Source organism: Staurois parvus, unplaced genomic scaffold (assembly GCF_062004578.1).
Source record: "Staurois parvus isolate SC_StPar_1 unplaced genomic scaffold, SC_StPar_1.0 ptg001418l, whole genome shotgun sequence".
Classification (NCBI taxonomy): Eukaryota; Metazoa; Chordata; class Amphibia; order Anura; family Ranidae; genus Staurois; species Staurois parvus.
This window is the reverse complement of record NW_028319214.1, coordinates 2376394-2398727: the sequence shown is the minus strand read 5'-3', so window position 1 is coordinate 2398727 and position 22334 is coordinate 2376394. Positions and strand designations below refer to the sequence as shown.

The 22334-nt window shown below is 39.6% G+C and overlaps 1 protein-coding gene across 9 annotated transcripts in view; it reads right to left on the bottom strand.

Moving 5' to 3' along the window:
* CLIP1 (CAP-Gly domain containing linker protein 1) overlaps positions 1–22334 on the bottom strand; it is a 182491-nt gene that overhangs the window by 23109 nt on the left and 137048 nt on the right. For all 9 annotated transcript variants that reach the window (XM_089662035.1, XM_089662028.1, XM_089662029.1 and 6 more), the window contains one exon: positions 21554–21606. In XM_089662035.1, the coding sequence (XP_089518161.1) occupies positions 21554–21606 (53 nt within the window). The remainder of the gene's footprint in view (positions 1–21553; positions 21607–22334) is intronic.

The window sequence follows — 22334 nt, the reverse complement described above, 5'->3', positions numbered from 1 at the left end:
CAAAGTGCCACCATATGTAACTAGTTATTACATTTGTTTATTGTTTCAAGTCTAAAGTTTATCTATAATGAAAAAAATATATTTTTTTTTATATTGTTATTGCGGCTTACCAGCCCTTAGATGTGGAAGCTGCATATTTGTTCCTATAGCAGGCTATTGTGCTGTATTTTTACCTAGTGATGTTGCCAATAACACACTTCCTATGCTAGGGTGACACTCATGTACTGTACTGCAGCTATGAAAGAGCAGCGTTGTCACCCTAGGCTGGCACTTGATTAGGACTACAAACACCAACCTCTCTTCATCCTGCATAGGGAGGTGTTGATAGTTCAGAGAAGATAGCTGGAAAGGTTGACTATTGTTTTGATGTCAGGATCAATAGCTATTTTTGTACTTGCAGAAAATTCATTTATATTGAAAAAAAAACAGAAAAAAACAAAACAGCTAAGGACTAGTAAGCCGCATCATATTACATTTTTATTCCTGGGTTAAGAAATACTTAAAAACCACACAATCTGATTGAGTCCAATTACATCTCAATGACTGAGCCATTATGCCATTGCTCTACCCGCAGTTACATTGTGGTTGTCATTTACAATTTTAGTTCCTGGTTAAATTGGCAAGTACAGTCATAAAGTGAGAAAGCAGTACTTGGCATGCAGAATGCACTTTTTAAATAGAAATTTATTTTCTATTTGGTAACCACTTTCTTTAAAAAAGTCTGCCAACACAACTGATATTTTGGTAGACACTGGGGCGTCACCAGTTATTATAGTTCTTACAGTAACTGGTGAGATTACTGAATTGAGTCTGCACACCTGCTGTGGTCTTGTGAGTTTTCTGTTTTTTACTATGGAGAATGTACCAGGAGGTGCTGAGACATGCAAAGGTGGGCAGGAACACCCAAAGACTCCTAGTTAGAAGATGGCAGGGAGTATTCAAATATATAGTATAAGAAGTCATGAGTTAATGTAGACCATAAGGGTCCACCACTGACTAAAATATCACTTTTCTGTAGCCTTTAAGTAAATAAAATGTCAGACCCTTGACACTCAGAGTACTAAAAACCTAAAGCTGATTGCTCTGTATTAAATAACGTATCAAAATCAACAAAACCAAACTGTATTATACAATCAGCATGTACAGTGCATATCTGTAACAATATAAAAAGTAGCCCTTACAGCACCCCAAAATTCCAGGGTAATTTTAAATATATATTAGAGACCGATATCAGACAAAACGTTTTTCTTTAATGTTTTGGGTAGAGTGAGGAAGGGTTAGAACCTATTTCCCCTTACTTCCTCTCAGAATAGGAAGTTAAGAGACATCTCTACAGTGGGACATAGACTGCTACAACTCTCTTTTTCAATAAAATAATGAAGACTTCGAATGCCTAACAGGTAATTTTTTACTTTGTCTTCCTGCCTCAGTGTCAATCACTTTCCTAATTTCTTATCCTGCTATCACAAGACAGGAGGTGAAGTTAACGTAATGGAATCGTGGGCAGTAATGACAACTTGACAAAAGCATTTTCTGATCCCAAATCTTTTAAAAACAAATACAAATATACATTTTGACATGAGGGCTTTAAACTAGATGGATTGTTCACAGTACAACAGCTGACAGATCAGTCTGGAAAGAAAAGAAATTGAAAACTATAAAATTATTTTTCTGCTTAGGTAACTGTGATCAAAAAACAAACCATCAAGCACTGGTATGGTGGCTGATGGAACTTATACTTCCCTTAAGATGACACACTGAGAAATAACCATACTAAAATACAGGGGTTCAGCAAAAAATGGAGACACTACATGATTTGCAGGTGTGAAAGTGATGACGTTTCATGTTGAAAGCAGAAGTGATGTGACATTCTTTTGCTTCAGAGTCATGTTAGAGCTTACTGAGCCTAAAAGGGTGCAAATTGTTGGTACCCGCTTAGCTGGTGCCTCGGTGACTGAAGTTGGGAAATCATCGTCTGATAAGCATAAGCACAGTTGACATAGTCAACTGAGGGAAAGAGACAAAAGGACGTTGCGCAGGATTGTGACCCGGAATAAGAAAACAACTGCTGATAAAGTGATTGCAGAGCTCAGTCACAGAGGCACCAACTAAGCTAGAACCAACATTCTTCCCTCTTGGAAGCTCAGTAATCTTTGACATCACTCCGCTTTCACACCTGCAAATGCAGTGTTTCCATTTTTCTATCTAACTACTGTATATAAAAAAGTTTGTTTTATGTTAGGGTCTGGGTCGTCAGGCTCTGAGCTAGTCACTGCTACTGAGATCATTCAAAAGTTCACTGACAGCTTCATTTGACCTACAGTGGACTCCTTTAAAGCTGCATCAACTTGCTACAAGTTGCTTTTGCATTCCAAATGACTTGTATAGGGAAAAAAAAGCAATCCTGACATCCTCAACAAAAGCTAAGTGACACAGTTAATTTGTGAAAAAGCAACATCAGCAAAGAAAAAGTTAAAAAGAAGCTATATACAACAATGGAACACTTTATAAAGAGTTCCATACTACATATCTAAGAATTTTAAATACGTGGCATAGAAGTACTTCTGGAGATATTGCTATTAAAGGCTAGAATGCCACTGGCACTGACACCCGTGAAGAGCACCAGATGTCAACAATTCAAAAGATAGTTGTGTGTAACTGTGCCTATAACAAAAAAATTGCATGCCACTTCCTCTTCTTCAAGTTAAACTTTATTGTATAGGCATCAGCAGGCACACACTACCCATTCTTTCCTTTGATGTGTTTTTAAAGTGGTAGTAAACTCAATGTTTTGATTTTTACCTACGAGTAAGCTTATAATAAAGCTTACCTGTAGGTTAAATGAATATCTCCTAAATGTGCACTGTTTAGGAGATAATCCTTGGCTGGCAGTCGGTGACGTCACTGGCACATGTGCTCTGAAGGAGCGGCATACCCGTGCTATCCCTTTTGAACTCTGTGCCGTGGTAATGATGTCATCGCAGCTCAACCATTCAAGCAGCCTTGCCCACAATTCCGGAAGAAAGACCGGGTGCAGATGGAAGCCTCTCAGTGCACCACTGTAGGGCTATGTTTCAAGGCAAGTCTTTCATAATGTGCTAGTATGTGATGCATACTAGCACAATATCTCTTTACCTTGCAGGGAGAAAGTTTTTTTTTTTTTTAAGTTTCAGAGTTTACTAATGCTTTAAAGCAGAAGCTCACACCGCTAATACCATTTCAGTCCATGCCTCCCGCCACTTTAATAATAGCAGGTCACATTTCTGTTTCCTTTATTCTTTCTTTTCTGATGGCTCCACCACCTTTTTAGTCAAAGCCTGAATGACATGCCCTGTTCCCACAGGCCCCTGGGGAACCCCCATCACATATCCCAGGAGGCTGTAGAGCCCACTCACAGAATGGCAAGGCAGAGCAGCCACATTATTAGACCCGGTAGAGGCAGCTGGCTAAAGAGAACCAAAATGGCGAAGCAGGACACAAGCACACAGCTGAACAGTGGATCTCTGCAATACAGCAAAACATCCACTGGACAGGTAAGTACCTTTTTAATTTAACCCAACATAACAGCTAAGGGAGAACAGGGAGCAGAACCATAGGGAGGAGTTCTATTTTAAAGCCTCAGTAAGAAGTAAGACTCATGTGAAAGAGGAAAGCGTGGAGAGTCTCTGCTGATGCCTGTAAAATATAGTTTTAAATGCAGAAGAGGAATTGGTGTGCAGCCTTTTGTTTGCCACAGGAGAAGTAACGAAGCCCTGAGCTTTGCTTGCACTCATGGCCAAAAGTGCAGCTTGGGTCCTGCAGCAGTGATTGGAACATATAAGGAAGACTAACTGTGCCTATACATAAAAAAGTAATAAAACCTAGATTACAGTATTGAAGTCAGTTTCTCACCATTTGTTTCAGTTTCTTACCATAAAAAAAAATGTGGTTATTTAGAACTTGAGTAGAATAGTAGAAACAATAGAGGGGTACTACAATAGATAAATACCATTTATATATGTGACCATATCAAGTCCTTGTCAACTTGACTGGCAAAAAATTTTATTTGACTAATCGTGTCTAAATGTATATCTATATGGTAAATAAAAGATAGCATATGTGGGTACAGTTCTTAAACCGCACGAAAAAAGGACACTAATAATCAAATCTGGAAAATATAAAATTATATTCCTACCATTTAGTCAAAAAGGTCTATATAACAAAATCATAAACTTAGAAAAAAAGTGTATATTTGTATTTCTCTACAAAATAAATTTTAAACTCATTAAGGCTAAGTTCGCCCTTCAGTGGTTTGCAGCCCGCAATTGCTCGAGAATGGCAGCCCATTAACTTGAATGGGCTGCTATGCCTGCTTTTCACGAAGAAAAAAAAAAAAGAAAAAAAAAAAGGTGCCTACACCTTTTTCAAAACACGGCCTCAGAGAAATTGCATGGTGGTTTAGCACTGCAGGTTGAGATGCATGGAGGTGCCATTAAGAATGAATGGCAGCTTCGCGCAGCTCTAGAGAGCAATGCATTTTTGCTGTGGGTGGTTGTGGACGCAGGAACAGCTGCAATTCATGCAATCACCCGCCACAGTGTGAACCTAGGCGAACTATCAATTGGCCAATTTAGATAGGATATTCAAATGCTTTTCCATGTCTCTTATCCTTTGAAAACGAAAAAGGATTCACCAGTTTAAAGCAGAACTTCACCCAAAAGGGGAACTTCCTCTCTTCCTCCTCTGACATATTTGGCACATACATTAATTATTTTGGGAGGGGGTAGTGAGTACCTAGTTTTGTAAAGTACCCATCCATTCATACTTTCACTCAGATCGCCTAGTTCTCCTCCCCCACTTCTAGCCTGCATCCTTCTGGGACATGTCACAGGACCAAGAAGGCTGCAGTTAAATTCCCAAGGCACAGAGCAGTGCAGCTTATGGCACAAGCAGTCACAGCCTACCCACAGTTAATATGCAGGTGCCAGGGACTGAAGACCCGTGCAGAAACTGACCCGGGTGAGGACAGTGCTGGATCCTGGGACAGGTGAGTGTCTGTTTATTAGAAGTCAGAAGCTACAGCTTTTGTAGCTGAAGACTTAATTGTTGCACAAGAGACTGAAGAACCGCTTTAAGGTGAATCTGTGCTTTGCCTGTACAGGGCAAATCACACATGAACATTACAAACATTATTATTGACAAATACAGGGACACTAGCTAGAAGCCAAAGAGAAAAGGTTTGCTTGCACACATACATGTGCATATTGCCTGGGTCAATGCAGAAATGAAAGCCCTAAGATTACCATATTTTGGTTTGTAGCAGCCCATAGCAGACTGCTATGGGGCATTGAGTAGGAGGGGGATCCCATTAGGGAGGCTGTTAGGAAAATTACAATGTGAAGATTCCATGAGCTAAGGACAGGATCCTCTGCTGGTCACAGTCCCTCCCCTCCATACGGTAAGAAGCATTTCCTTAGCTGTCTTAGCAGATTAAATGTAGCTGTATCAATTTATTATATGCTATAAATGGGGTATGCAGCGCTAGAGGACAGATAATAAACACGGGACTGTTTATGATATGAAGTACCAATACAGCAGTTCATATAATAGTTCATATATTCCAGCCTGAAAAGATGGAAATGATCCAAATGATGTTCCAGATCATAAACGATGCAATACGAGAAATTAGTGAGGTTGTGCGCTTACCACAAGTACACACAATATGAGCATTGTATGTAATTAACAGCAACCGGGCATCATGGTCTGGTCAACCGTATCCTGGGCACCATCTGGCCATGTATGGACATCCGGGTCACAGGTACAACGCTATCCAGGCCCCTTCTGGCTTTCAAATCCAAAAACGCCACCTTGCATAAGCTCATTAAAAACGAGCCGGGAGGCAAGAAAGCGCTAATAGTAAAGTACGTTTATTTAAGAACATAAAACAAAGACCAAGCAGCCAGGACTCACATTGATATAATATAATAAAAATCCAGGCCCACATCAATCAGCTCCCTGATGGTCAGTGGTGCACTCAACATGCAGCGCATACAGATCAAAGTTCAATCAATAGAACCCTGGTGGTCAGTGGTATCACAAATACATAGCCATAGAGTATAGTGAGTATAAACAGAAATATACTCATCCAGGTCAGGTGAGGTAGTTCCCTGGTGGCTAGTGGATCTCTTAGTAACAAAGGCGTCAATAGGGTGGATCCCCTAACATGTTTCGAGCTAAAGCTCGTTTTCAAAGGGGTGAATCCTGCCCCTAGACGCCGATTTAAAAATGCCGCGGTCGCGCATGCGCATTACGCACCACGCGCCGCTCCGGGATACTGCGCATGCGCGAATGACGTCACACGCTAACTTGTAACGACTGCGCATGCGCGAGCGCATCATCAACATGGACACTGAGGCCCAATGTTAAAGTCTGCCCACACATAGGCAGGGTTAAGGCGGGTCTGGACGGCTGCTCTTGTACTCCATAGAAGCGGAGACCAGAGCAGCAGCTATTTATTAATGTAAACTCGATCTAAATACACTAGATCACCAGGGAAATATATCAAAGTCATCACAAAACAACATATATCAGTGGAATCAATAACATATATCAATGGAATGAATCTAAAACCATAAAATTTAAAAGGACAGCATATGTTAAATATACACATGCACACTGATGGATCATATATAATTAGAGTCCTTACACTGATCCATTAATTATTGTTCCCCAGAAATAACATGGAGAGTCTTAAATGAAACACTATAATCATAACACATTAAAATCACTTATATGTGCTATTATCAGAAATAAGTGTCACATATTCCTGACAAACGGTCAAGCGTTACTGGCAATCATGTAATATCATGTAAAGAGATTATAAATATACGGTATTATTGATATTGACATACTTATTGTTCGATATACAAAAGCTAACACTCAAAGGTGCAGAAACCGGAAATAGCACATATATTAGTGAAAAAATTAAAATTAGATTAAAACCCTAATAAAAATAGCACAGTGGACAGGATAAAAGTCTAAAGCCATAAAAAACGTTAAAACGGAAAACACTATAAACCTCCTCAAACAGAAATCAACTATTGTCAATATAACAGTTGATGTCTAGGTCTACGTTCAGGCCTCTGGGTTGAAGGGACTTGAGCTCTACAATCCACTTCGTCTCAAGACGGGACACTGCTCTCCTCTTGTGCCCCCCCCTCCAATGCTGATCTATCACATCTATAGCTGTACATTTCAGAGATGAAGGGTCTTTAGCATGACAATCTTTATAATGCTTTGATAATGAATGGTGCTCAAAGCCCTTTTTTATTTTATTGTAATGCTCCCTGAGTCGATCCCTCAGACGTCTGGTAGTTCTACCCACATACTGGAGCTTACAGGGACATTGTAAAAGATATACTGTATGTGTAGTATTGCATGTGATAGTTTGATGTATGGCATATCTTTTACCGGTAATGCTAGAACCAAACTCCTTGATTTTAGTTTTATGTACCCCATTATATCTACAGGCGATACATTTATTACACGGGAAGAACCCTTTAAGCCCGAATGGTGAGGTCATATTCCTTGGTTGGTCGACTACATTAGGGGCTACCAAAAGCCTGAGTGGAGGTGCCTTCCTGAAAGTGATCTCAGGGAATTCAGGTAGAGAATCACCCAATATAGGGTCATTCCTAAGGACAGCCCAATTCTTCTTAATGATTCTGGTGACTTCTCTAAATTGAATAGAGAAGTCCGTAACAAAGGGGCAAAATTTGTCCGGTCTTACTCTTTTCTCCATAGTGAGCAGATCCTCCCTATCCAATAAGCCAATCTCATTGGCAGTTTGATCCAAAATGTGAGAGTTGTAACCTTTCTCCACAAATCTGGCTTTGAGTAACCCTGATTGATAGTGATAATCTGGCAAGGTGGTACAATTCCTCCTTAACCTGAGGAATTGTCCCCTAGGAACATTATTCAGCCAGGTCGGATGATGACAGCTATCAGTGGGTATATACCCATTCCTGTCCGTACTTTTAAAATACGTCCTGGTCACAACCTTAGTACCACTATTAATTAAAACAAGGTCTAAAAAGTTAATTTCTTTAAGATCATATTCATATGATAACTTAATATTTAGGTCATTATAGTTCAAAGTAGTAAAAAAATTGTTTAAAGAAAGCTCATCCCCCTGCCATAAAAGAAACAGGTCATCGATGTAGCGCCGGTAAAATAAAAGGGGAGGCCAGTCACGTGAATACACTAAGTCCTCCTCCCACCTGGCCATAAACAAATTGGCCAGGCTAGGGGCAAACCTCGCCCCCATCGCTACACCCATGACCTGTAGGTAAAAAGTATGGTTAAACCAAAAGAAGTTTTTATGCATAGCAAAGTCCAGAAGTTCCAGAATGAACTCTTTTTGCCGTCTGGGAATATCAGAAACAGTGTCTAGATAGAACTGGACCGCATCCATTCCATCTCTATGCTTTATGTTACTATATAAAGCAGAAACGTCTGCAGTAACTAGATAAGTTTTCTCATTGATATTAAAATCTTTAAGATCTATTAATAATTGCTTCGTATCACGTAAGAATGCTGGTGTGGATCTAACCAAAGGTTGAAGAAACATATCAACATATTCCCCTATGCGGGAGTTCAATGACCCTATACCACTAATAATGGGTCTACCGGGGGGACAACTTGAATTTTTATGTATTTTCGGGAGGCAGTACATTACAGGAAGCCGCGGGGCTGCTGGGCATAAATATGCTTTTTCTTTTTTAGTTATTATATTATTTTCAAAACCTCGTTTAATAATAGCTTTCAATTCTTTTTTATAAGGCAACATTGGATTCTTAGGTAACACTTGATATGTGTCCCTGTCATCCAACAACAGATGTACCTGTTTCATATAGTCTGCCTTATCTAAAATGACCACGCCTCCCCCCTTATCAGCGGGTCTGACCACTAAATCCTTATTAGCCAACAGAGATTTAATGCTGTCATTAATTTTATGCTGATTCCGTAAATTCTTAACTTTAATATTATCCAAATCCTTTAAAACCATACTTTTAAAAGTATTAATATGTGATTGTGCTGGGGGATTAAACAGTGAAGCATTCCGTAAATTGGAATGTCTAACATCATCATTCCCATTACCGGAAGCGTTGTGTACAGAAGGCGTATTTAAAAAATATCTTTTAATCGATAAACGACGTGTAAATTTGTGTATGTCCACATATGTGCTAAATTTATCTAATTTTCTCTTTGGTGCAAATTTTAGACCCTTGTTCAGTAAATTCAGCTCATCATTATTAAGAGTTACTTTACTTAAGTTAAAAATGCCTTTAGCTATCACATTTTCCTCTTTTTGTGGTCTGTTGACTCTTTTCCCTCCTCGCTTTCCTCTGTACGCGTACTTCTTTTCCGCGTTGCATTTCCACCTAAAAAATGATTGGGTTGGGGGTTGCGGAGAGCAGGTCCCATATTAGCCTGGGGAGTAGGGTTTCGCATATTTTGATTCCCATTCCCATTGTGCGGTGGATTATATGGGTACTGATTACCATAGTTCCTTCCCCTGTTCGGATTCATAGGGGGCCCCCCCTGATTCCTTGGTTCAGGGGGTCTCCAGTAAGGCTGATTACTCCCCCTATTGTTGCATCTATCATAATTTGGATTATAATACCCATCCTGCGAGTCTCTCCATGAGACCCTCCGTTGTCTGGGTGGTTGTTCCCACCCTCCAGAATACGGGAATTGTTGAGTTCCTGTCCTAGGGTATTGATCCAAGGGGTGTAACCTCATATCCCTATTCCCTATTTCCTCATCATCGTAGTCATAAAGATCATTATATCTATTGTACGTCGAGACGTTATACTCGTCTCTATAAGGACCACGCTTAGCCGATTTGGGCATTGAGGAAGCGGGCCTAGAGGTATTACCAGTATTCTTATGAGGATAAGGAGGTCGTAGTCCAGATCCCCTAGGGACTTCATGGTTAGGAACAGAAGCCACGTCTTTATCAGTGCCACTGGCATCCTGCCAACCAAATACATTATTATTTTTATAATCCATTAAGTCCCTATTATACTTTTTCCTCTTTTTACTTTTCTGTTCCCTTTCGGTTTTTTCCAAAAGCTGTTTAACCCGGTCTGACTCGGTTTTATATTCCTCTTTGTTCATATGGGGTCGCAATTTCTCGCGTGTTGAATTGATTTCATTATCCAAGTGAGATAGTTTTTTCTTCTTACGGGCTACCAGAAATCCTAATAATTCTAAGCCCATTTTGTTAAAAAAATTGAACCATTCGGTTTCACAATTAATATCCCCATTTTCCGGGGGAATATCCCATCTCAGGGATCTGGGTACTAATCCCTCCTTGATATACTTCTCAAGGAGAGTAATATCCCATATGGTTCTAATCTCTGATGTAGCGAGATTAGCCAAATGGAGAAAGATACCATGTAGATCATTATCAACCGTATCCTGAGTAAAGACATCATCAGCAATCGCTGTTCTATTAGACCTCATTTCAAAGATATCCATCATATGCAGAAATATTGCTGCTCAACTTAATAACGAGGTATAAATGGCACAGATATCAAAGGTAGGTAAGTGAGCGCAAACAGATCAAATAAGCAGCTGACATACAGGGTAATCCTCAATACCTTGGAACATAAGCTATAAATGGGGTATGCAGCGCTAGAGGACAGATAATAAACACGGGACTGTTTATGATATGAAGTACCAATACAGCAGTTCATATAATAGTTCATATATTCCAGCCTGAAAAGATGGAAATGATCCAAATGATGTTCCAGATCATAAACGATGCAATACGAGAAATTAGTGAGGTTGTGCGCTTACCACAAGTACACACAATATGAGCATTGTATGTAATTAACAGCAACCGGGCATCATGGTCTGGTCAACCGTATCCTGGGCACCATCTGGCCATGTATGGACATCCGGGTCACAGGTACAACGCTATCCAGGCCCCTTCTGGCTTTCAAATCCAAAAACGCCACCTTGCATAAGCTCATTAAAAACGAGCCGGGAGGCAAGAAAGCGCTAATAGTAAAGTACGTTTATTTAAGAACATAAAACAAAGACCAAGCAGCCAGGACTCACATTGATATAATATAATAAAAATCCAGGCCCACATCAATCAGCTCCCTGATGGTCAGTGGTGCACTCAACATGCAGCGCATACAGATCAAAGTTCAATCAATAGAACCCTGGTGGTCAGTGGTATCACAAATACATAGCCATAGAGTATAGTGAGTATAAACAGAAATATACTCATCCAGGTCAGGTGAGGTAGTTCCCTGGTGGCTAGTGGATCTCTTAGTAACAAAGGCGTCAATAGGGTGGATCCCCTAACATGTTTCGAGCTAAAGCTCGTTTTCAAAGGGGTGAATCCTGCCCCTAGACGCCGATTTAAAAATGCCGCGGTCGCGCATGCGCATTACGCACCACGCGCCGCTCCGGGATACTGCGCATGCGCGAATGACGTCACACGCTAACTTGTAACGACTGCGCATGCGCGAGCGCATCATCAACATGGACACTGAGGCCCAATGTTAAAGTCTGCCCACACATAGGCAGGGTTAAGGCGGGTCTGGACGGCTGCTCTTGTACTCCATAGAAGCGGAGACCAGAGCAGCAGCTATTTATTAATGTAAACTCGATCTAAATACACTAGATCACCAGGGAAATATATCAAAGTCATCACAAAACAACATATATCAGTGGAATCAATAACATATATCAATGGAATGAATCTAAAACCATAAAATTTAAAAGGACAGCATATGTTAAATATACACATGCACACTGATGGATCATATATAATTAGAGTCCTTACACTGATCCATTAATTATTGTTCCCCAGAAATAACATGGAGAGTCTTAAATGAAACACTATAATCATAACACATTAAAATCACTTATATGTGCTATTATCAGAAATAAGTGTCACATATTCCTGACAAACGGTCAAGCGTTACTGGCAATCATGTAATATCATGTAAAGAGATTATAAATATACGGTATTATTGATATTGACATACTTATTGTTCGATATACAAAAGCTAACACTCAAAGGTGCAGAAACCGGAAATAGCACATATATTAGTGAAAAAATTAAAATTAGATTAAAACCCTAATAAAAATAGCACAGTGGACAGGATAAAAGTCTAAAGCCATAAAAAACGTTAAAACGGAAAACACTATAAACCTCCTCAAACAGAAATCAACTATTGTCAATATAACAGTTGATGTCTAGGTCTACGTTCAGGCCTCTGGGTTGAAGGGACTTGAGCTCTACAATCCACTTCGTCTCAAGACGGGACACTGCTCTCCTCTTGTGCCCCCCCCTCCAATGCTGATCTATCACATCTATAGCTGTACATTTCAGAGATGAAGGGTCTTTAGCATGACAATCTTTATAATGCTTTGATAATGAATGGTGCTCAAAGCCCTTTTTTATTTTATTGTAATGCTCCCTGAGTCGATCCCTCAGACGTCTGGTAGTTCTACCCACATACTGGAGCTTACAGGGACATTGTAAAAGATATACTGTATGTGTAGTATTGCATGTGATAGTTTGATGTATGGCATATCTTTTACCGGTAATGCTAGAACCAAACTCCTTGATTTTAGTTTTATGTACCCCATTATATCTACAGGCGATACATTTATTACACGGGAAGAACCCTTTAAGCCCGAATGGTGAGGTCATATTCCTTGGTTGGTCGACTACATTAGGGGCTACCAAAAGCCTGAGTGGAGGTGCCTTCCTGAAAGTGATCTCAGGGAATTCAGGTAGAGAATCACCCAATATAGGGTCATTCCTAAGGACAGCCCAATTCAAACTGCCAATGAGATTGGCTTATTGGATAGGGAGGATCTGCTCACTATGGAGAAAAGAGTAAGACCGGACAAATTTTGCCCCTTTGTTACGGACTTCTCTATTCAATTTAGAGAAGTCACCAGAATCATTAAGAAGAATTGGGCTGTCCTTAGGAATGACCCTATATTGGGTGATTCTCTACCTGAATTCCCTGAGATCACTTTCAGGAAGGCACCTCCACTCAGGCTTTTGGTAGCCCCTAATGTAGTCGACCAACCAAGGAATATGACCTCACCATTCGGGCTTAAAGGGTTCTTCCCGTGTAATAAATGTATCGCCTGTAGATATAATGGGGTACATAAAACTAAAATCAAGGAGTTTGGTTCTAGCATTACCGGTAAAAGATATGCCATACATCAAACTATCACATGCAATACTACACATACAGTATATCTTTTACAATGTCCCTGTAAGCTCCAGTATGTGGGTAGAACTACCAGACGTCTGAGGGATCGACTCAGGGAGCATTACAATAAAATAAAAAAGGGCTTTGAGCACCATTCATTATCAAAGCATTATAAAGATTGTCATGCTAAAGACCCTTCATCTCTGAAATGTACAGCTATAGATGTGATAGATCAGCATTGGAGGGGGGGGCACAAGAGGAGAGCAGTGTCCCGTCTTGAGACGAAGTGGATTGTAGAGCTCAAGTCCCTTCAACCCAGAGGCCTGAACGTAGACCTAGACATCAACTGTTATATTGACAATAGTTGATTTCTGTTTGAGGAGGTTTATAGTGTTTTCCGTTTTAACGTTTTTTATGGCTTTAGACTTTTATCCTGTCCACTGTGCTATTTTTATTAGGGTTTTAATCTAATTTTAATTTTTTCACTAATATATGTGCTATTTCCGGTTTCTGCACCTTTGAGTGTTAGCTTTTGTATATCGAACAATAAGTATGTCAATATCAATAATACCGTATATTTATAATCTCTTTACATGATATTACATGATTGCCAGTAACGCTTGACCGTTTGTCAGGAATATGTGACACTTATTTCTGATAATAGCACATATAAGTGATTTTAATGTGTTATGATTATAGTGTTTCATTTAAGACTCTCCATGTTATTTCTGGGGAACAATAATTAATGGATCAGTGTAAGGACTCTAATTATATATGATCCATCAGTGTGCATGTGTATATTTAACATATGCTGTCCTTTTAAATTTTATGGTTTTAGATTCATTCCATTGATATATGTTATTGATTCCACTGATATATGTTGTTTTGTGATGACTTTGATATATTTCCCTGGTGATCTAGTGTATTTAGATCGAGTTTACATTAATAAATAGCTGCTGCTCTGGTCTCCGCTTCTATGGAGTACAAGAGCAGCCGTCCAGACCCGCCTTAACCCTGCCTATGTGTGGGCAGACTTTAACATTGGGCCTCAGTGTCCATGTTGATGATGCGCTCGCGCATGCGCAGTCGTTACAAGTTAGCGTGTGACGTCATTCGCGCATGCGCAGTATCCCGGAGCGGCGCGTGGTGCGTAATGCGCATGCGCGACCGCGGCATTTTTAAATCGGCGTCTAGGGGCAGGATTCACCCCTTTGAAAACGAGCTTTAGCTCGAAACATGTTAGGGGATCCACCCTATTGACGCCTTTGTTACTAAGAGATCCACTAGCCACCAGGGAACTACCTCACCTGACCTGGATGAGTATATTTCTGTTTATACTCACTATACTCTATGGCTATGTATTTGTGATACCACTGACCACCAGGGTTCTATTGATTGAACTTTGATCTGTATGCGCTGCATGTTGAGTGCACCACTGACCATCAGGGAGCTGATTGATGTGGGCCTGGATTTTTATTATATTATATCAATGTGAGTCCTGGCTGCTTGGTCTTTGTTTTATGTTCTTAAATAAACGTACTTTACTATTAGCGCTTTCTTGCCTCCCGGCTCGTTTTTAATGAGCTTATGCAAGGTGGCGTTTTTGGATTTGAAAGCCAGAAGGGGCCTGGATAGCGTTGTACCTGTGACCCGGATGTCCATACATGGCCAGATGGTGCCCAGGATACGGTTGACCAGACCATGATGCCCGGTTGCTGTTAATTACATACAATGCTCATATTGTGTGTACTTGTGGTAAGCGCACAACCTCACTAATTTCTCGTATTGCATCGTTTATGATCTGGAACATCATTTGGATCATTTCCATCTTTTCAGGCTGGAATATATGAACTATTATATGAACTGCTGTATTGGTACTTCATATCATAAACAGTCCCGTGTTTATTATCTGTCCTCTAGCGCTGCATACCCCATTTATAGCTTATGTTCCAAGGTATTGAGGATTACCCTGTATGTCAGCTGCTTATTTGATCTGTTTGCGCTCACTTACCTACCTTTGATATCTGTGCCATTTATACCTCGTTATTAAGTTGAGCAGCAATATTTCTGCATATGATGGATATCTTTGAAATGAGGTCTAATAGAACAGCGATTGCTGATGATGTCTTTACTCAGGATACGGTTGATAATGATCTACATGGTATCTTTCTCCATTTGGCTAATCTCGCTACATCAGAGATTAGAACCATATGGGATATTACTCTCCTTGAGAAGTATATCAAGGAGGGATTAGTACCCAGATCCCTGAGATGGGATATTCCCCCGGAAAATGGGGATATTAATTGTGAAACCGAATGGTTCAATTTTTTTAACAAAATGGGCTTAGAATTATTAGGATTTCTGGTAGCCCGTAAGAAGAAAAAACTATCTCACTTGGATAATGAAATCAATTCAACACGCGAGAAATTGCGACCCCATATGAACAAAGAGGAATATAAAACCGAGTCAGACCGGGTTAAACAGCTTTTGGAAAAAACCGAAAGGGAACAGAAAAGTAAAAAGAGGAAAAAGTATAATAGGGACTTAATGGATTATAAAAATAATAATGTATTTGGTTGGCAGGATGCCAGTGGCACTGATAAAGACGTGGCTTCTGTTCCTAACCATGAAGTCCCTAGGGGATCTGGACTACGACCTCCTTATCCTCATAAGAATACTGGTAATACCTCTAGGCCCGCTTCCTCAATGCCCAAATCGGCTAAGCGTGGTCCTTATAGAGACGAGTATAACGTCTCGACGTACAATAGATATAATGATCTTTATGACTACGATGATGAGGAAATAGGGAATAGGGATATGAGGTTACACCCCTTGGATCAATACCCTAGGACAGGAACTCAACAATTCCCGTATTCTGGAGGGTGGGAACAACCACCCAGACAACGGAGGGTCTCATGGAGAGACTCGCAGGATGGGTATTATAATCCAAATTATGATAGATGCAACAATAGGGGGAGTAATCAGCCTTACTGGAGACCCCCTGAACCAAGGAATCAGGGGGGGCCCCCTATGAATCCGAACAGGGGAAGGAACTATGGTAATCAGTACCCATATAATCCACCGCACAATGGGAATGGGAATCAAAATATGCGAAACCCTACTCCCCAGGCTAATATGGGACCTGCTCTCCGCAACCCCCAACCCAATCATTTTTTAGGTGGAAATGCAACGCGGAAAAGAAGTACGCGTACAGAGGAAAGCGAGGAGGGAAAAGAGTCAACAGACCACAAAAAGAGGAAAATGTGATAGCTAAAGGCATTTTTAACTTAAGTAAAGTAACTCTTAATAATGATGAGCTGAATTTACTGAACAAGGGTCTAAAATTTGCACCAAAGAGAAAATTAGATAAATTTAGCACATATGTGGACATACACAAATTTACACGTCGTTTATCGATTAAAAGATATTTTTTAAATACGCCTTCTGTACACAACGCTTCCGGTAATGGGAATGATGATGTTAGACATTCCAATTTACGGAATGCTTCACTGTTTAATCCCCCAGCACAATCACATATTAATACTTTTAAAAGTATGGTTTTAAAGGATTTGGATAATATTAAAGTTAAGAATTTACGGAATCAGCATAAAATTAATGACAGCATTAAATCTCTGTTGGCTAATAAGGATTTAGTGGTCAGACCCGCTGATAAGGGGGGAGGCGTGGTCATTTTAGATAAGGCAGACTATATGAAACAGGTACATCTGTTGTTGGATGACAGGGACACATATCAAGTGTTACCTAAGAATCCAATGTTGCCTTATAAAAAAGAATTGAAAGCTATTATTAAACGAGGTTTTGAAAATAATATAATAACTAAAAAAGAAAAAGCATATTTATGCCCAGCAGCCCCGCGGCTTCCTGTAATGTACTGCCTCCCGAAAATACATAAAAATTCAAGTTGTCCCCCCGGTAGACCCATTATTAGTGGTATAGGGTCATTGAACTCCCGCATAGGGGAATATGTTGATATGTTTCTTCAACCTTTGGTTAGATCCACACCAGCATTCTTACGTGATACGAAGCAATTATTAATAGATCTTAAAGATTTTAATATCAATGAGAAAACTTATCTAGTTACTGCAGACGTTTCTGCTTTATATAGTAACATAAAGCATAGAGATGGAATGGATGCGGTCCAGTTCTATCTAGACACTGTTTCTGATATTCCCAGACGGCAAAAAGAGTTCATTCTGGAACTTCTGGACTTTGCTATGCATAAAAACTTCTTTTGGTTTAACCATACTTTTTACCTACAGGTCATGGGTGTAGCGATGGGGGCGAGGTTTGCCCCTAGCCTGGCCAATTTGTTTATGGCCAGGTGGGAGGAGGACTTAGTGTATTCACGTGACTGGCCTCCCCTTTTATTTTACCGGCGCTACATCGATGACCTGTTTCTTTTATGGCAGGGGGATGAGCTTTCTTTAAACAATTTTTTTACTACTTTGAACTATAATGACCTAAATATTAAGTTATCATATGAATATGATCTTAAAGAAATTAACTTTTTAGACCTTGTTTTAATTAATAGTGGTACTAAGGTTGTGACCAGGACGTATTTTAAAAGTACGGACAGGAATGGGTATATACCCACTGATAGCTGTCATCATCCGACCTGGCTGAATAATGTTCCTAGGGGACAATTCCTCAGGTTAAGGAGGAATTGTACCACCTTGCCAGATTATCACTATCAATCAGGGTTACTCAAAGCCAGATTTGTGGAGAAAGGTTACAACTCTCACATTTTGGATCAAACTGCCAATGAGATTGGCTTATTGGATAGGGAGGATCTGCTCACTATGGAGAAAAGAGTAAGACCGGACAAATTTTGCCCCTTTGTTACGGACTTCTCTATTCAATTTAGAGAAGTCACCAGAATCATTAAGAAGAATTGGGCTGTCCTTAGGAATGACCCTATATTGGGTGATTCTCTACCTGAATTCCCTGAGATCACTTTCAGGAAGGCACCTCCACTCAGGCTTTTGGTAGCCCCTAATGTAGTCGACCAACCAAGGAATATGACCTCACCATTCGGGCTTAAAGGGTTCTTCCCGTGTAATAAATGTATCGCCTGTAGATATAATGGGGTACATAAAACTAAAATCAAGGAGTTTGGTTCTAGCATTACCGGTAAAAGATATGCCATACATCAAACTATCACATGCAATACTACACATACAGTATATCTTTTACAATGTCCCTGTAAGCTCCAGTATGTGGGTAGAACTACCAGACGTCTGAGGGATCGACTCAGGGAGCATTACAATAAAATAAAAAAGGGCTTTGAGCACCATTCATTATCAAAGCATTATAAAGATTGTCATGCTAAAGACCCTTCATCTCTGAAATGTACAGCTATAGATGTGATAGATCAGCATTGGAGGGGGGGGCACAAGAGGAGAGCAGTGTCCCGTCTTGAGACGAAGTGGATTGTAGAGCTCAAGTCCCTTCAACCCAGAGGCCTGAACGTAGACCTAGACATCAACTGTTATATTGACAATAGTTGATTTCTGTTTGAGGAGGTTTATAGTGTTTTCCGTTTTAACGTTTTTTATGGCTTTAGACTTTTATCCTGTCCACTGTGCTATTTTTATTAGGGTTTTAATCTAATTTTAATTTTTTCACTAATATATGTGCTATTTCCGGTTTCTGCACCTTTGAGTGTTAGCTTTTGTATATCGAACAATAAGTATGTCAATATCAATAATACCGTATATTTATAATCTCTTTACATGATATTACATGATTGCCAGTAACGCTTGACCGTTTGTCAGGAATATGTGACACTTATTTCTGATAATAGCACATATAAGTGATTTTAATGTGTTATGATTATAGTGTTTCATTTAAGACTCTCCATGTTATTTCTGGGGAACAATAATTAATGGATCAGTGTAAGGACTCTAATTATATATGATCCATCAGTGTGCATGTGTATATTTAACATATGCTGTCCTTTTAAATTTTATGGTTTTAGATTCATTCCATTGATATATGTTATTGATTCCACTGATATATGTTGTTTTGTGATGACTTTGATATATTTCCCTGGTGATCTAGTGTATTTAGATCGAGTTTACATTAATAAATAGCTGCTGCTCTGGTCTCCGCTTCTATGGAGTACAAGAGCAGCCGTCCAGACCCGCCTTAACCCTGCCTATGTGTGGGCAGACTTTAACATTGGGCCTCAGTGTCCATGTTGATGATGCGCTCGCGCATGCGCAGTCGTTACAAGTTAGCGTGTGACGTCATTCGCGCATGCGCAGTATCCCGGAGCGGCGCGTGGTGCGTAATGCGCATGCGCGACCGCGGCATTTTTAAATCGGCGTCTAGGGGCAGGATTCACCCCTTTGAAAACGAGCTTTAGCTCGAAACATGTTAGGGGATCCACCCTATTGACGCCTTTGTTACTAAGAGATCCACTAGCCACCAGGGAACTACCTCACCTGACCTGGATGAGTATATTTCTGTTTATACTCACTATACTCTATGGCTATGTATTTGTGATACCACTGACCACCAGGGTTCTATTGATTGAACTTTGATCTGTATGCGCTGCATGTTGAGTGCACCACTGACCATCAGGGAGCTGATTGATGTGGGCCTGGATTTTTATTATATTATATCAATGTGAGTCCTGGCTGCTTGGTCTTTGTTTTATGTTCTTAAATAAACGTACTTTACTATTAGCGCTTTCTTGCCTCCCGGCTCGTTTTTAATGAGCTTATGCAAGGTGGCGTTTTTGGATTTGAAAGCCAGAAGGGGCCTGGATAGCGTTGTACCTGTGACCCGGATGTCCATACATGGCCAGATGGTGCCCAGGATACGGTTGACCAGACCATGATGCCCGGTTGCTGTTAATTACATACAATGCTCATATTGTGTGTACTTGTGGTAAGCGCACAACCTCACTAATTTCTCGTATTGCATCGTTTATGATCTGGAACATCATTTGGATCATTTCCATCTTTTCAGGCTGGAATATATGAACTATTATATGAACTGCTGTATTGGTACTTCATATCATAAACAGTCCCGTGTTTATTATCTGTCCTCTAGCGCTGCATACCCCATTTATAGCTTATGTTCCAAGGTATTGAGGATTACCCTGTATGTCAGCTGCTTATTTGATCTGTTTGCGCTCACTTACCTACCTTTGTATCAATTTATTGCCCTTTAAATTTCTGTTCCAGACCAAAATTATATGCCTAATCCAAAAATTAAAAAAAAAAACAAAAAACACAAAAACAAACTAGATTGCTAAAACCTTATAACAGACAGTTAAGAAAAAGTTTTAAAAATGTATAATAAAGTTATAGTATGTGTGAAAGTACATCAATAATTTTGTCATAATATAAAATATAATCATGTTTATTATTGTTAGTACAACTAGAACATTTATCGAAAGCACTGCTCCCCAATACTGTACTGACTATGCTAAAAGCTCTCCTGCTATGTGCTCTTGATTTAGGCATATTTTATGTTAAAATTAATGATATGCATGGTCACAGCTGACACTGCCAGCTGCTACAGAAAGAGTTTTCAGGTGGCCCCATCAACATTTAGCTATGGGATCCCATGATTTGCAGTTATGCCCCTGGTCTGTGAGAAAGCAAACAGGATGGGGGAGGTATTGTGATTTATTCATTATAAATCAAGGGTAAACAGAACCAGAATTTAATTTACTTAATGATAATCCAAGTCCATTCTTTCATCTGGAAACTAAGGTATCTTATAACACATCCAAAAAAAAATGTTATTATGTCATTTGTCCATTTTATAAAAAGTGTTTCAAAACAGTTGCATTTTTTACATATGAACAAGAAACACTTATTTATGAATAATGGCTACAACTGTAACTTTCATTCATAAATTAATAAAAAGCAGGGCTGAGTTGTCAAATTGACATCTTACGAAGACAGAACACACTAGGCTCTCCCTGTACAATCAACAGGGCTGTTCATATGAAAGCTGTCCTCTGCACTGTTCAGCAGCTTATGATAAGTACAGGGACAGGTGTAACAAAGACAGTGGACCCCCTTTGATTACACTGGGAGAGCCAATTTCTCAGTATAAACAGTCAGCAGGGCTGATCTGTATTTTGACAGATTGGTCTTGCAGAGCACAGGTGGAATCCAGAGAGCAGAGACAGGAGAGGCTCCCAACCCAGCTGGGCTCTATCCAGTGCAGGTGGGTGTCTCGGTGGCCAAGTCCTGCTGTAAACTGTAATTAAATCTTCAGGAAAAACACAAAAATGTGAATAGTTTAGATAAAAGTTTTAAATATAAGCTTACCTTTTTTTCATTTCTAGCAGTTGGTTATTTAATACTGATCTCTCCTCTTCAAGCTAAAACAAACATAAAAATCAGTAATAAATAATATATTCAATACAGAACAAGCTTCAAACAAGCTTGGGACAAACATAGATCTATGCTCAGACAAAAATGAAATATAAATAAATGAACCTAAAAACAAAAAAACAAAAAACAAAAACGGGCAGACTCAATGGACCACTCGGTCTTTTTCTGCCACCACTTTTCTATCTACCATGTTTAAAACTGTAAGGTCCAAGACCACAGTTAGAAATGTTATACGTTCAGCACCACTAAGGATTAAAACTGAACTCTGGTTGCCATCATTACATTATCTGTTGATGTGTTTAGTTTTTCTTTTCCTTTTTAAGACTTGGCATATAAAAATCTGCTTTACTTTGTCCTTTTGGTTATCTTTCACTGTACTGAATTCCAGTTTTGGTGTCAGTGGGGAGCAGAAATATAGCAAAAGGCACCCAAAAGGAAGAAATAAAAGCAGATTTTAATATGCCAATTCTTGAAAAGAATGTTTAAAAACTCAGTGAAAAATAAATGAAAAACATACATTGTGAGGATGCTGAAAATGTTCAAGTGTATCCAAGGGTACAAGCATGGAGAATAAGCTGTAGCAAAGGCTACTAAAAGTAGATTTTTTTTTAATGCCGCCTTCTATGCTAAAAGAAAACATACCACACTGCAGAAGTAAGGCCAGAAAAACACATCCACATACAGTTTATAAGTATGGTGACCAGAGTTCAAGTTT